We start from the raw sequence: 15,747 nt of genomic DNA on the forward strand, positions 1-15,747 counted from the left end.
ATCTATGACACCATGCAAAGTGGCTTTTCATAGCCTCATAGATATGGTTGAAAGATTTGCGCTGCCGGACCTTTAGCAAAAGTGACGCTCCGGCAGTGCAAGTCTCTCATAAATAAGTCGCCCGAGTCTTTATCTTTTAGATCAAACTCTCATCTTTTGTTGCAAATGTTATGAATTTCCAGAAGCCACACAATTAGCTTGTTTACTAAAACGAACAAAATAGTTTTAAAGAGTGACAAAGATGTTTTTTTCAAGAAATTAGAAGCTGATGCTTCTTTGATAATCGGTTATTTCATAATATTTTTATCTTATTTTGAAACGATAATATAAATTGATTTGAAAACACATATTGCTGATATCTCTTATTTTCCACAAGTCTTCTTGAGAGCAGAGTCGCCCAACCCACTTTCATGGACGAAGCCGGGCATCGGTCTGTGCTTCGTTCACTACCTCAGGGCTATAAACACTGTGCGTTTGTAGCCCACAAGTTTGACATTTCACCAAGTATTACTGGCTGTCAGGCTACCTCAATTTATCAACTTCAAAAGTCAAAAGCCGTTAAATTGTTTGTTATCCGTGTCATTTGAGTTCCACTCCCAAGCAAAAAACACTCATATGTAATTTCACTCCATTTTGTATGTGACTCACTAGCACTGCCATTATTGTAATAAAAAAAAGAAAGATATATGCATTTGAAATGTGCCTAATGTTGTGGGGGTTGATTCAGTCTTGGTTCAGTCTACTCCTTTCTTCTTTTACACAAAAGATTAATGAACGTTAATAGCACACCGATCACTAAGGTTGGCATTAGATTACTGGTGATTGGCAAAGAAACTGTGAAATTACCCCACGCCTCAGTGCCTTGGTTTATACGATCCATCAATTTTGTGAAATTGTATAAGCCAGATATTACTCTGGCTTTAGTGTGTTTTCCTGGCTAATTTATAAGCAGATTGTTTTTTAAATTGGGTTGTGATTTGCACATATTTTAGGAAACCCACCGTATCAAATTAAAGCAACTGACGACCAGTTAAGATTTTTAGGTTACATAATATAACAAATTAATTTATTTATTGATTTATGTATTATTCGTTTATTTATGTGTTTGAGTTTCTCGTTTACGCTCCATTGTCAGCTACTACAGATCTTCAGATCTTCTGACCCCGAGGGAGCTAGACATATTGCGGATTATTAGCAAATTACAGTTTATAATCTAGCACACACACTTTTGTGCGTGAGTGACGTAGATAGTGTGAAAGAAAGCAAGAGAGCGGCTATTGCAGAGAGTACACAGCAGCACGCATGTTAGGTGACATTAGTAATTTTCGTTAATTTAAACTCTACGCTAAATGTTGTAAACACCCGCGGAACCAAGCATTAAAGCGCGCGAACGGGGAGAACTCAGAAATGTTAATTTCACTGTCCACTAATTTCAACCCAGCCCAGATAGCCAGATGTGCGTCCATTGGGGTGTAGGGGCGTAGCCCCACGTGCCACATGGGCCCGCATCGCGGCCGCCGCAATCCTTTAACATAAAATTACTCTGTCTGTACAAGTGTTGTGTAAGCAACTTGATTGCAAGTCAGCCGCTGACCCGCCGGGACACACCCGGCGATTTCGGACTGCGCAGGGGGGGTGGCCTGCTGCCACTTGAGTGACAGACACACTCAGGCTGCAGCAGACAGACCGTAGTGCGCAAGTGCAATTTGGGTTCCAACTTGCCCAAGCAAGCGCACTGTAAGTTCCCCAGGGGGAAACAGGGGTACTTGAAGCCTGCCTTAGCCCGGGTTTACAAGGGGCGACAGGACGAGCAGCAAATGTGCCCCCCTAGCCAATCCTGGCGCTGCATGCAGCGCCAGGATTGGCTGGTCCACCGCCCAGCATCCATCATTGGATGCCACGCGTGGGGGTGGCACACACTGCCTCAGCCACAACTTAATGGACAATCACTGCATGGCTTCACACAGTGAAGCCATGCAGTGATTGGCCATTTCACCGGGATGCATTCCTCTACGCGCTGCTGTGACGTGGCGCTCAGCTCGTGACGACGCCACACCTCGTGCGCAGGCAGAGACGACCGTGTGTGACTACCAGCTAGCCTAGTACGACTGCAGAGAAAGTTTAACTAACTACGAGAGTTTTCCCGCCAAGTTCAAGGGACTTGGAGAAAGGCGTGACGTGCGTTGAACTTCGTGGCACGTACCCGGTAGGTAGCATCTTTTTAGGAACTACGTACTAACTATCCCCTCTCTCTAAGAGCATTTGACCAGATTGATGTTTCTTGCCCTGCTTGTGTTTGTTTCTGTTTATGTAACAGGGCTGTAATTCTTTGTGCCTCCTCACATTTGCTGTGCACTGAAAGACCGAGATCAAATGCCAGACAATAGGTAGTTTTCTGTCTCTGACTTTAAAGTGAGAGGATTTCAGAATCCCCAAAATCACTCTCGCTTTGCTATTTGCCTTTGTTTTCGCTTTGCTATTTGCCTTTGTTTCCGCTGGTTAGTTTGTCTGACTCCTCGGACTGGCCGGCCCGGTACCTACTACTTTCAAAATCCTCATGCTCCGTTGCGCCTTTAACTCTGCTTCCTTTAATTTACTCATGGCCCATAACAGGAAAAGGCCCGCTGTTTTGCTCCGGTTGGAGCAGCTGCGACAGGGGTGCTCTGCTGCTCTGTGAGCGCGTTACATGAGCACTAGTTACATTACGCACGTTCATATACATTTTTTTCGGCGTGGGACATTAAAGTAATGTGTACAGAATCGCATTACGTAAGCCACTCCCACAGTCATATTGACTACAGCCATTTCATATCTCATGCTGACTCTCTCTCACTCAGACTGCACATTTTGCCCTGTTTTTTTTTCTATCACACTGGTTTCCAGCCACTTAATTATTGTAATTTCAGTAGCCTTTGGTCACGGTCTGCAAATATCTTGTGGTGAAAGTAAGAAAGCACACGCATGCAACTGAACCATCTGACAATAAAAACTCTTGGCATACACCGAACAGGGGCAATATGGAGCTTCTGGCACACTTCACTAGTGAGAAAAAAGCAAAGAAAAGCGGCTGCGTCTGAGAAATTAAAAGCCAACATTAAGCACCCAAAGCATGTGTTTAACGTTGCCTCCACACACTACCTCCGCGTCCTCCGTTTGCTGTTGACGCCAGGTTGGAGCTTATCATGGTCTCCTTACTATTGTGAATTTCGTATGACTTCGTACTGCCTCAAACACGTGCTTTGGATTCCAGTACGACCTGCGGCAAATCAGTGATGTCCGCATACCTTAGTGGACTCTAGATCAAGTATCCCACGGAATCTGAAATCATTTTCTGCTCTGGGCATATTGACAAAGTCCTTTAATTGCGAAGGTTTTTAGTATCTGAAGCCCCTCATTATTTTTGCTGCAGTCATGTGGCAACGGAATTATTCCTTCCCTCCCAGGTTGTTGACCTTTCTCTAATCTGTTTATTCTGTATGACGTTGTGCCTCTTTGCATATTTTTGTTTACTACTTGCTTCCACTTTATAACATTTCCCTTAATTGTGCATCTTTTCCCTTTCCTCTTCCTTAACGCTTTCTCACTTTTATCCTTTCGTTGCTTTTCTACTCCCCCCCTTCCTTCTCTTTTAATACTCTCTCATATGTAACCCCAATCCACTTTCTCCATTTCGTGGCTCCCCACTCATTTGTATTAATTGCTTTCTCTCTCCCCTGATAATGTGCTTACTGCAATCGTGTGCTATTCAGATCGTTGGACGTGCGCACACTATGTGGGTTGAATAATCGGCAGTATTCGATTAAAAGAAAGAACCGTAATTTATGAAACATTTAGTTAACAGTTCACATATCGAAAGGGTCCCCAAAAGCTTCAATTTACAGTACTTACATTAAATTTGAAAGGGAGAGTACCTGCACTTCTTACCACTGCTGTAATACGTTTAACGTGAGAGTACGTGCAGTTTCCAAGAGCAAATAAGTATTCTGAATAGTGAGTACCTGCGCTTCTATGTTTACAGAGCTTAGAGCCTGACTCCCAAAGTGAATTACTGTAAATGGGAGGGGAAGGGGGGGGTATTTAGCGTCCATAGCTGGTTAAGAAGAATAAAAGGTGTTTCTGCAACCACAGGGGAAGTGACCTCGTCGCACAGAGGTGACCGGACCTGATTGGCAGAAGTCACCGGCGGTTTGGGAGTTTGTTTGGAAGTTAGTGCAATGCACACAGAGCCCGCAGTGTGCACACAGCCTAGCACTATATAGTAACCCCAGCTTACAACATTAGCACTGCGGAGCCCGGCTTTGCAGCCGCCGAGGATACGGGATACCGCCCGCTCTCCATGGGGTGTGGGGCGGCGAGAGAGCGCACTATCACTCACCTCGCGGATGAGTGCACGCTCACTGCGGGAGGTCAGGGCATGGTTGGTGCTGGAGAATAGTGCGTGATCACACTGTGCAGGAGAGTATAGCGTAGTAGGAGAGTGAAAACCTGAGTAGATGTGAGTGGGGGTAGGGCCTACCCCCACTCACATCTGCTGAGGTAGGGCCAGGCCTCCCTTTTGCTTTGGCCGGCAAGCACCTAGTTTGCTGCTCTCGGTGTCTCTCCCCCCCAATATATATTTCAAGAAAACACTTTTTATCGTTGCAAAGAATGTGCTTGGAATGATAAGTGGGAGGGCTCAGAATAGAAATAAAAGTCTAGATAAGACATTCAAATTGAATGCGTTGATGTTATCCAAGCGAGGCCACTGGGAGTGTACCCCATCTTCTAAGTCTGCTGCTTTGTATTTCCATCAGCATTGGGAGTATGTTACTTGTGTAGAGGGTCAATGTAGATGTTGCGATTGTCACCAAGTATGCAGGCAATATGTTTGGTTGCCCATCTTGGATTTGTATTTTCATTCGCTACTTCCACTGTTGAGAGAGTTAGGTTAAGAATTTTGGATTTTGCTTTGTTAACGTTAAAGCTTGCCACCTTTCCGAATTTACCTAGTTGGTGTTGTAGTTGTGGAAGTGAGACCTCCGGGTTGGTAAGGGTTAGCCATACGTCTTCAGCAAACAGCATTACTTTGTGATCTCTCGCATAGTGGAGGCCTGTCAGCTCTCTGTCATCTCTGCTAAGGTTTGAAATCTGGGCCTATTCCCACCCTTTACAATACTCTTCATAGTAAGAGGCCTAGCTGTTAGCTTTCTTTTTCCCTCAGAGTTTTATATAGAGCAATCAGGCTAAATCTTTTCCTGTCACCTACTGGGCTGTTTATCCTTTGACTGCTTACAAGTAAAAAAAAAATAACTTAATTTTATTATTGCATTTCACAAGTTGTGGTCCCAGTAGTGAAATAGCAGCAGGTGGCAGCGCAGGAGGTTAATGTGCCTGCTGCAAAGAACATTTACCTGATGCAGATCACTAAATGCATATGATGTAAATAGGTCAGTGGTGAGTCACTGCTTTTGTTACTTGCAGTTTGTATGTTAAAATCCTAACATACAACAACAGCGAGCTATTAACAGTCATCTAAGAGCTGCATGCAAACTGTAAGGAAAGAATTGGAGCGTTATGATGTTTTCACACAGTCTTTGTTGGATTACCCTAGAACTGCTGTGCAACTTCTTCTACTCTTAGAGCTGAGATTTCCATGAAAGTCTTATAGTCTGAATTCAGCACCTGAGCGGAATGTATGAAGCTCTGTGGTTATACTGAATAAGCAGCTACCTATGTTATGCCATCTATTAATGTAATAACTGCACTTTCACAATTGCTTTATTAACCTTCCTGCTTTCTCAAATTTGCTTGAAAATGCACGATTTTTCTTCTCTTTTTTCAAAATTTTCTTGGGGGGGTAATCCCTCAAAACCCCCTTTTGGGGTTCGGACTCGCTCACTGCCCTCGCTCGCTACGGTGCTGTATGCAAATCACTTTGCGCCCCACCACTTTCACATGTCACCCACCGCCCCTGGTGGAGATTTGTGAGATACGAGGCAGAAACTCAGCAGTAACACGCTGTGTCCGCCCCTCCTTTAATTCAATTTCATGATTCAATCTCAGGCCCTTATTATAAAGTTCGGCGGAGTTTTACAACCCTTTAGTCATTGGTGGAATTCCCACTTGGGTGGCATTTACCTCACCCATTAATTAGTGGGTGCGTTAAGTGTCTCACCCTTTGTTAAATGTAAACACTTTGTTAAATGTAAACCTGCTGCTGTGTAGCAGGAGAAAACCATGCGTTATTCATCATGACGTGGATTTTCGTGCAGTAAGCAGCAACATCGGTGCGGTATCTCCCAAACACTTAGAATAAATGATAATTATCGTTCTCAGCTATATATCGGATGCCATAATCATCTCTTAATCAGGCCTAGTCTAACCTTGTTCCTCCTGCACAGGGAGGTCGGGTTGAGGCCTGGCTGCTGACATACTTTATATCTGTGCATAAGAGCTCTGAAGTCTGACTGTTACTTGCCAGGATGCAACCGGACAAAATCAAAAATGTGATTGGGTGGTAATGTGATTGTCAATCACATGTTCATCCATGCATCACTGGCGGTAATCTGCATCTATGTGTATAAAGCCTATCAACCTTAGAAACTCTGTTCCCTTCATTCTCTTACTCTCAGCAGCAGCTTGCAAGTAGTCGGGGGAGGGGGGTGCAAATGTGTGACTGCTGTGTGCATGCATGCAAGGTGGGTGGTAAGTGTAAATAAAAAGAAATGACCACTTACCTTGCTTGCTGCACAACGTCCTCCTCACTCCGTGTATGTTCTGCTCGGTCACCAGCAAATTCCCCTAACCAATCCTGACTCTGCTCTCACCAGCATCAGAGCAGCGCCAGGACTGGAGGGAGCGGCCTCTCTCTGCGCTCCCGAGGTCTCTGGAGGCTTGCTCTTGCTCTAACCCAGATTAGAGAAGATTAAAATGCTGCCTGGCCGTCACAAGACGGCCGTCCAAAAATACATGTGCACTTTAATCTGAAATGCACAGCTCCCTGCTGCCACTCAGCGACAGTGACAGGGTTCAGGACAGGTGGATGAAAAATTAAATGGTAATAAATTAACTTCATTACCATTTTTTTAAATCTCTGGGGTTTTCCGGGGGGGGGGGTGTTGGCAGTGCTGCACTGCTCCGCCACTCTCACGAGGAGCCGCCCCTGCTTACTCCTCTCATTCCATTGACACCCAGAATTAAATGTATGACCAAACAGCAGCCATGACCAGTCAAGCACTCCAGCCAGGGCTTTAAGTGGGCCCGGTCTCACCGGGTCTGAGCACCGGCAGTTTTTTTCAGGGGGCCTCAAAACGGGTCTTTATCGGGCTCTGTTTTGAGCCCTGGCACAGGCGGTCCGTGTATTTTCCGGACTGCAGTGACAGCAGTTTGCTGTCACTGCAGTCCGGAAAAAAGTGCCAGGGCGCAAAACAGTCCAATAGAGACCCGTTTCGAGACAGCAAGCACATGGATGTGCGCTCCCCTCACTGCTCACTTCTCAATAGTGGAGAAGGTACGACAGGACGTCATGCCAGGTGAGCGTTGTGAGGGACGGGAAATCCTTTAAAGAGTAATTTTCTTTCTGGATTTCCCTTCTCTTTCTGAAACGCAAGAGCAGCAACATTGTGGTAGGGTCACCAGGGCTTTAATTGGTAGCTTTTTCAATATTATATGTAACAAGCCATAGTTGCAGATTATTTATCTTATGCAACTAATAACCATTGACAGAGCCAATAGTCCTGACTTGTTGTAGGTATGATGCTACTTGTTGTATCACATATCTGGATGCAATGACAGAAACCGCAAAATACAGGTCGGGCGGCACACTATGCTAAACACAGATTTTTAGTGTAAGCGTTTTAAAGCCACGCCCCTAAGTACACTGGCCATGCCCCTTGGAGAGACATCCCCCAGTTTTTTTCATCCCACTTAAAGCCCTGACTCCAGCTATTTAAACGTGGGACCCTGAAAGTAAAATGCACAGGATTAATGACTTTATAGAAAACAATGCTTCCGCCTCCAACCTTTTATTCACCCCATCTCTCTCTGCTTCCTCACTGTGCAGGCTTCTGAATGCCAACAAAATCAACTGCATAAGAGCCGATGCCTTCCAGGACCTGCAGAACCTGTCACTGCTCTCTTTGTATGACAACAAGATCCAGAGCCTGGCGAAAGGAATATTTAGTTCCCTGCGCGCAATCCAGACGCTGTGAGTACCTACTTCAGCACCAGGGGGGCAGTGCCGATAAAACAGTATGAGATATCAATAGCTGTGAACCCTACAGATATTTGCATGTGTAATTTCATATCGAGCTCAAAAAATCCTCATATTCCTGTCCAGAAGCTGGGATGAGTTCTACGGTAAGGAAGATGTGTCAAATTTATTTGATTTATTGGGATATATAGACTGGCAGACGCAGGTCCTTTAAAGGGACATGGGCATGGAATGCGCCACATGTACTTGGTTTATCTGCTTTAAACATATCTACTGTATGTTACAGTTCTTTCTTTAGCATACGGGTAATGTGACTATTTTAGGGTCAGGCCTAACATCCCAGAGTGCTGCTTCCCTAGCCCTGCTATCAAATAAAACTTTGTGCTTCACAGTGCTTGCTCTGTTGTCAGAAAGCTTTTAAAAAGTTCAAAGAAGATTCAAATCTTGATTGGGCAAGACCATAAGAATAACAACATCTGGTTTCCAGTTAATGGTTTATGCGCTAAGTATGTTCTGAGAGAACTTCTGGGAACGTTTTAAAGAATTCAGCTCCACGGATATTTTAATGAGGCAGTTCACAGAGGCGCATCTTGTTCTTACACAGTTCTGCAAGCCCTGCAATTACTGAAACGTATTTATTTATATATTTATTGTCTTATGTAGCGCAAACTTCACCTGAAACGGGTTTTCAGAGCACTGTACAATCAAGATAGAAATTCTCAGAAATTGAACATAAGGTAGACTTAGATTTTTGACAGATGTGTTGTGGAAAATGTCTGTGCACATAAAATGGTTCCTTGATAACCAAATCATAAATGATTGATATAATATGACATTAAGTCAATATGGTTCATAGAAAGTATTGAGGACTGTAATGCAACCAGTGCAGACAAAGGGTTCATGCCATCAACATCTGGTGGTCAGTGAGCATACTTATTATACCACATTGATTGCCTCAGTCTGAAACCTGATGGGCTAGTTCATGCGTAAATGTGTAAATGTATGTAGGCAGTATTTCTATATCATGAACCTAGTCAAGAAAGCAGAATTCTTTACAGGGTCAAGGAAAAGGCTACAGACTACAAGTGGTTTGAGAGCCAGATGGTTTGTGGACTGTTACTTTATTATGATGTACTGCCCTTTAAAGAGATATCTCATTTAGGGCCAGATGTAGGTCACCAAATACCGGTCGGTAACGGCCGATTTCGGCTGTTACCGACCGGTATTTGGTGATTGAGATGTAGGGGCCTATATTTTACAGAATCGGTAAATTTACCGATTCGGTAAATTTACCGATTCTGGGAAATACCGATTCAGTAAATTTACCGAATCGGTAAATCTATATGTAGGTGGCACTGGAAACAGTGCCACAGGCCCCTAAGAATTCGTTATTTACCATGTAATACTATTGCATGGTAAATACCGAATTCCTGTGTCCATGCACATCTGTGCATGTACACCAGTGCCATGTGGCACACATACATGCCCTGAGGGCATGTATGTGTGTCACATGGCACACAAGCCAGAATCAGGGGTGCAACAGGGTGTCAAAGTGACACCCAGTCCCCTTTGTCAATTCGGTAATTTTACCGAATCGGTATTTACCGATTCAGTAATTGCCATAGGTTCCTATGGGCCTCAAGGCCGATAGGAATCAATGGCAATTATCGAATCGGTAAATACCGATTCGGTAATTACCGAATGTTCCCGATTCGGTAATTTATTCGGTAAAAATACCTACATCCCGATTGCCAGTTCTTAAATACCGAATCGGTATGATTCGGTATTTAAGAGTCGGTAATCTGGGATTACCTACATCTGGCCCCTACTCTTTCCGGAATTGGAGTGGGGTTGGAGCGCTCCTGGTTTATATAGGGAGTTTGTTCTAGTGCATTGATGGAGAAGGGCTGTAACCTGAAATGAAATGAAATGAAATGAAATGAAAAATTCCACTTATATAGCGCATAACCACCCGGAGGCCTCGCAGCGCTTTAGACTGAATTAGTTTGTCGGGGCTCCTGGGTGGACATTAGTCCGCTTTTGGGAACAAGTAAGTCTTTAAATCACTCCTAAATGACATTCGATTGCTGTTTTGTCTGAGCGTTAGGGGCAGGGAGTTCCAAAGTTTCGCCGCCGTGTTGGTGAAGGAGCGGCCACCCCAACGGGCTTTTCTGACTTTTGTCATAGTTGCCAAATGCAGTGAGGCCGAACGAAGGGCTCTGAGTGGTAAGTAAGGTAGCACTAAAGGGCGCAGAACCGCCGGACCAGTTTGATGGAAAGATTTGTGCAAAATGCACATGGCCTTGAACTGTGTCCTGGCAGCCACAGGAAGCCAGTGGAGTTCTTTTAAAGCCTTCCTTGCTGATTGCCAGCGAGGGATGTTAAACAATAGTCGGGCCGCACAGTTTTGGGTGACTTGAAGTTTTTTAGTCACTGCTGCCGGGGCTCCTAGATATAAAACATTTCCGTAATCCAGGCGAGAGAGTATCAGGGCCTGGACCATGACCCTTCTCGCCTGGAAAGGAAGAAGGGGGAGCACTTTACGGAGCATTTTCATTAACCCCATACAAGTGGAAGCCGTTTTAGTGGCTTGGACTGAAAAATCCAGCGCTCTATCAAGCCAGATTCCCAGGCTCTTTATCTGGTCTTTAGGAGGAGGGGGGACACCGAGGCATAAAGGCCAGCTAGAGGCTAAGGAGGTAGGGGAGGGGTTACCCAGCACCATGATCTCAGTCTTCTCCCCATTGAGTTTGAGGTGGGAGAGTCGCATCCACCTAGCAACAGCCTCCAGACAAGGGCCCAAGGTGTTAGACGAACCCTCATCGTGGTCCAAAGAGACCACAAGTTGGGTATCGTCTGCGTAGGTGACAATCCGCACACCAAAGGGGAGGACTATCTTCTCTAGAGGCTGCATATAGACGTTAAAAAGTGTGGGGCTCAGGGAGGAGCCCTGCGGAACCCCACAGCTAAGTGGATGCTTTGATGAAGCCACCTCGCCCTCAAACACCTGAAAAAAACGTTCATCCAAGATGGAGGTCAGCCAAGTCAGGGCCGCGCCCGACACCCCCATGCCCTTCAGACGATGTAATAGTGTGGCATGGTTCACGGTGTCGAACGCGGCACTAAGGTCAAGGAGTATAATGGCTGTTTTTCCTCCCTGATCCATTATAGCTCTAGCTGCCTCTGTCACTGCCAGAAGGGCAGTTTCCGTACCATGCTGGGGACGGAACCCCGTCTGGGAGACCTGTAGAAGATTGTTGGACTCCAGATAGTCCCCTAGGATTTTATTAATATGCCTCTCCAACAATTTGCTCATCCATGGAAGCAGTGAGATAGGGCGGAAGTTGGACAGATTGTTCTGGGCCAAATTCGGCTTTTTCAGCAGTGCCCTTACCATCGCACACTTCCATGTGGCAGGAACAGAGTTGGGGGTAATAGAGGTGTTAAGAGCCTCCAGAATGAACGGGCGGATAGTGTCAATCACTTTCACTAAGGTCTGTGGAGGGGCTGGGTTGTTTGGGGAACCTGAGGTGACTTTATGGACCAATATATCTAAAGTATTAGGATCCAGAAGTGGAAAAGCGACTAAAGAACAAGGTGCGGGGAGGTCAGAGTCTAGAGTAGCAGAAGACGTCATATCATCACTACCAGTTGAAAGTTGAGAATAAATGGCCTGAATCTTCTGGGAAAAGAAGGTGGCCAGGCTCTCACAACGAGCCTGTGCCCCTTCTGATGGCAGAATTTCTGAAGGAGGGGAGATTAAGGATTTGGCAATTTTAAAAATTTCCCTAGGGGAATTAGCTGCTCTATTAATTTTGGTTTCATAGAACTCAGCTTGGACAAGTTTAATTTCGTTCTTATAATGCCTTATTGCCACTCTATACTCCAGTTTCTTCAATTGAGAGCGGTCCTTCCTCCAAGCTCTCTCTGCTTTACGGCAGACTTGTTTCAGTATCCTGAGAGCAGGAGAGTACCAAGGTGCAACTTTAGATCTTTGTATCACTTGCAGAGAGCTCTTCGGGAGGACTTGATCTAATGTAGTGGAAATCCAGCTGTTAAAATTAGAAGCTGCCATGTCAGAGTTCTTAGTTTTATTGGGTGGATGTTCAGAGAGAGCTTGATGCCACTTAAGAAGTAGAAGAGAACTCCATTTCCTCCCCCAGTGCCTATCATGAGTTTGTGGGATGGAGGGAGTATTAGCTGACCAGATAAGAGAAATTAAAAAGTGGTCAGTCCAGGGTAGCGGTAGTGGTAAGTCTACTAATAAGTTTTCTAAATTGCTGTAGACATGATCTAAAAGATGACCTTTAATGTGTGTCACCTGAAAACCTTTTTGAGACATATCAATGGCCTGAAAATTTGACCGAAGGTTGTTAGCAGTAGCGTTCAGGGGATCGTCTAGATGCAGGTTTAAATCACCTAGCAAGGTGAAATTAGCTGAGGTGAGCATTGAGTTAGCAGCTAGCTCTGTTATATAAGTAATAAAGTCGCCGAGAGGGCCCGGTGGTCGATAGACCAGAATACCAGAAAAGGTAGTTGTGGGGGAGAGTTCAAGGGAGAAGTGGAGACTTTCACATGCTAAAGTGGATATAGAAGTAACACGACATCTGTAGTTCTCTTTATAAATAATTGCCAGTCCACCACCCCTACCTGATTGGCGGTCAAGGCGCTTCAGGGTGTATCCTTGTGGAATAGCCCTTACTACTGTGGGATCTGCTTGAGACTGGAGCCATGTCTCAGTTAGAAAAAGGGCTGCCGGATGATGTTCCTCGATCAATAAAGCCAATTCAGTGTGGTGCTTTGGGAGGGACCGACAATTAAGAAGAAACATTTTCGTTGTTGGTGTAGAAAAATGTTTGCTTGGCATGGAGGTGGTAGGATACCAGCCACAGGTTTTGCAGCCGGTGTTAACAGACTGGGGAGAAAGTGAGTGGGAGCAGGAGGGGGTGCCCAAAGATCGTAGAGCAAGCAGCGTAGGGGCGCTATATGTAATAGGACGACCTGCCATCTGGCTGAAACCGAGGCCCCGAGGCGTCTGGACGCGGACTGGCGCAGACTGGTTTCTCTTTGGCGCCTCTTCGGCGCGTTCAAGGCGCTACCGCTGCGCGGAAAAACCGAGGCTTAAATAGATTAGGAGGCGGGGGGAGACTAGACCGTCATCATCGGTAACATGGCTGCTCAACTCGGAACAAACCGGAAGTGCGAGCGCTGTAGCTCCCTCCACGCAATCAGCATGAAATTGCTGCGGTGGACCGGGGAGTAGCACGCCAGATCAGGTAATAACACTTTTATACAATTTTAAAATTTCACAGGTTAAAAGTTTCACAAGTAAAAACCACTTGCAGCAAATGCGTCTGCAGTACACCCGCTTGCGCGACCAAATTCGTAATCAATCTGTCGAGCGCCTGAGTGTTCAACCCTTTCGTAGTCAGGGAGGTGGGGGGAGACTAGACCGTCATCATCGGTAACATGGCTGCTCAACTCGGAACAAACCGGAAGTGCGAGCGCTGTACCTCCCTCCACGCAATCAGCATGAAATTGCTGCGGTGGACCGGGGAGTAGCGCGCCAGATCAGGTAATAACACTTTTATACAATTTTAAAATTTCACAGGTTAAAAGTTTCACAAGTAAAAACCACTTGCAGCAAATGCGTCTGCAGTACACCCGCTTGCGCGACCAAATTCGTAATCTTGTTGTTTTAACTTCTTTGTATCCAGTCTGATTGTATCCTGGCTGCAGGTGGGCATTGAGCACAAAGATGGTGGGGCACCAATGGAGTTCTATCAGGATGGGGTTGATATGATCATATTTCTCACACCTGGATGAGTTGTTCTGCAGTGTAGGGGATGCCCAGATGTGTGAGTACGAAGGCTTAAACAGAAGTTCTGAAGTCCCATTCTAGGAGTATCTGTTTCACTTTCTTCAGTAGGAGAGCTGGTGCCAGGTCTTCTTTATTTTCTTGCCATTGTTTACATTGAGGGTGACGTTGGTGTCCACGATGTAACAAAGCGACTTGGCATTGGGTGAAGTTGGGGTAGAACCCATTACATTTCAGGTCATCAGGTTTGAACTAGTACTTGCTTGTTTGTCTTGGCAATTAGCAGGAATACTGCCTTAGTGGGGTTCAGCCTCAAGTAGGTTCTCAACATCCATGGGTGAAAGCGGTGCCAAACGTGTTTGGTGTGTCAGATGTTTGGAGAGGAGGAGACTGTAAGTAGAGCTGTGTATCTTCAGCATACTGGTGAATTTTGATGCTGTTATTGGTGGGAAGAGCCCCAAAGAGCTCGGTGTAGAGGTGGAACATGACAGCCCACAGTATGGAATCTTGAGGGTCTCTGCAGGTGATCTGGATTTTCTGTGGCCTAGAGGTACCGAGGTGAACAACTTACCTAGTGAGGGTTGGAAAGGGAGGAGCAGCATAACAACTTGGGCTGACTGAAATGTTAATTCCGGCATATAGAACAAATTCATAACTGCATTTCTTGCTGTTGGAATATTATGGTTCTGTTTGTTCACTCACTCTCTTGGAGTAATTGTCTACCAAAAGCCTTTTTCTAAAAAGATTCCGTTGCACAAAGTCAATTTGAAGGTTTTTTTCAGTAGAATAAGTGAAAACATGCCTTGGAATATGTAATTTACGTTGCTGAAAAAAATCTCTAAAAAGTCAATGTGCATGTTTTTTACTTCAGCTAAACCTATTTTTGTTTAGATTGTTTAAAACACTGCACACATTTAATAGTTTGATTAAAATGTGTAATATGTTTTTGAGTGGTCTCACACCTAATAATATGTGCACTATTGAAGAACCTACAAGACAGCCTGAGTAGGAAGTTAAAAGACTATAAGGGCTTGCTATATAAATGGCAGGTCGCAAATCAGTCAGTATTTTATTCTACAGCTGCAGGTTTGCGACCTGCCCTATCATTTCCAATATAATCGATTTACTAGACAGTCGCATTGCAAAATGCAGATACATAGGAGGTTGTCAAACCTCCTGCCTCATTAATTATGTCCGAGGCAGAAGACATTTTGTGACCAGTTGTGAAAGCAGGGATATAGGTCAAGTGGGGCACCCAGCCTAAATTACGCCCTTGCATAACCTGCTTTTAAAAAATTTAAACAGCCCTCCATCCCAGAAAAGGACAAAGGCTGCTTTAAAAAAAAAAATAGAGCAGGGAATGACATTGTGCATATCATTAACGGCTGTATAGAGCCACTGACCCCCCCACGCCCCCACTTAACCCTCAGGCACATGCCTACCACTCACAAGGTGGAAACACTTCCTCTCTGTACATGGGCTATCAACCCAAGTTGCGTGTCTACAGGGGCGTAGCTAGGCCTTATGCCACCTGTGGCGGTCCCTGCATTAGCCGCTATGCAGACAAAATATCGATATTTAAATATCGATATACAATTATATCGAAGTTTAAATATAGAAGAGACATAATATAGATGGTAGGTAATATCGATAGATTTAATATCGATATTAGTAATATCGAAGTTTGAAATATCGATGTCAGTAATATCGATGTTAATAATTTCGATGTTACTAATAT

The 15,747-nt window shown here is 44.9% G+C and overlaps 1 protein-coding gene across 1 annotated transcript in view; it reads left to right on the plus strand.

The window, feature by feature from the left end:
• The window catches only part of SLIT1 (slit guidance ligand 1), an 899,254-nt gene that overhangs the window by 646,624 nt on the left and 236,883 nt on the right, over positions 1 to 15,747 (plus strand). Inside the window, exon 13 of the mRNA XM_078643589.1 lies at positions 8,042 to 8,185. Within this exon, the coding sequence (XP_078499715.1) occupies positions 8,042 to 8,185 (144 nt within the window). The remainder of the gene's footprint in view (positions 1 to 8,041; positions 8,186 to 15,747) is intronic.

Source organism: Lissotriton helveticus, chromosome 5_1, assembly GCF_964261635.1.
Source record: "Lissotriton helveticus chromosome 5_1, aLisHel1.1, whole genome shotgun sequence".
Classification (NCBI taxonomy): domain Eukaryota; kingdom Metazoa; phylum Chordata; class Amphibia; order Caudata; family Salamandridae; genus Lissotriton; species Lissotriton helveticus.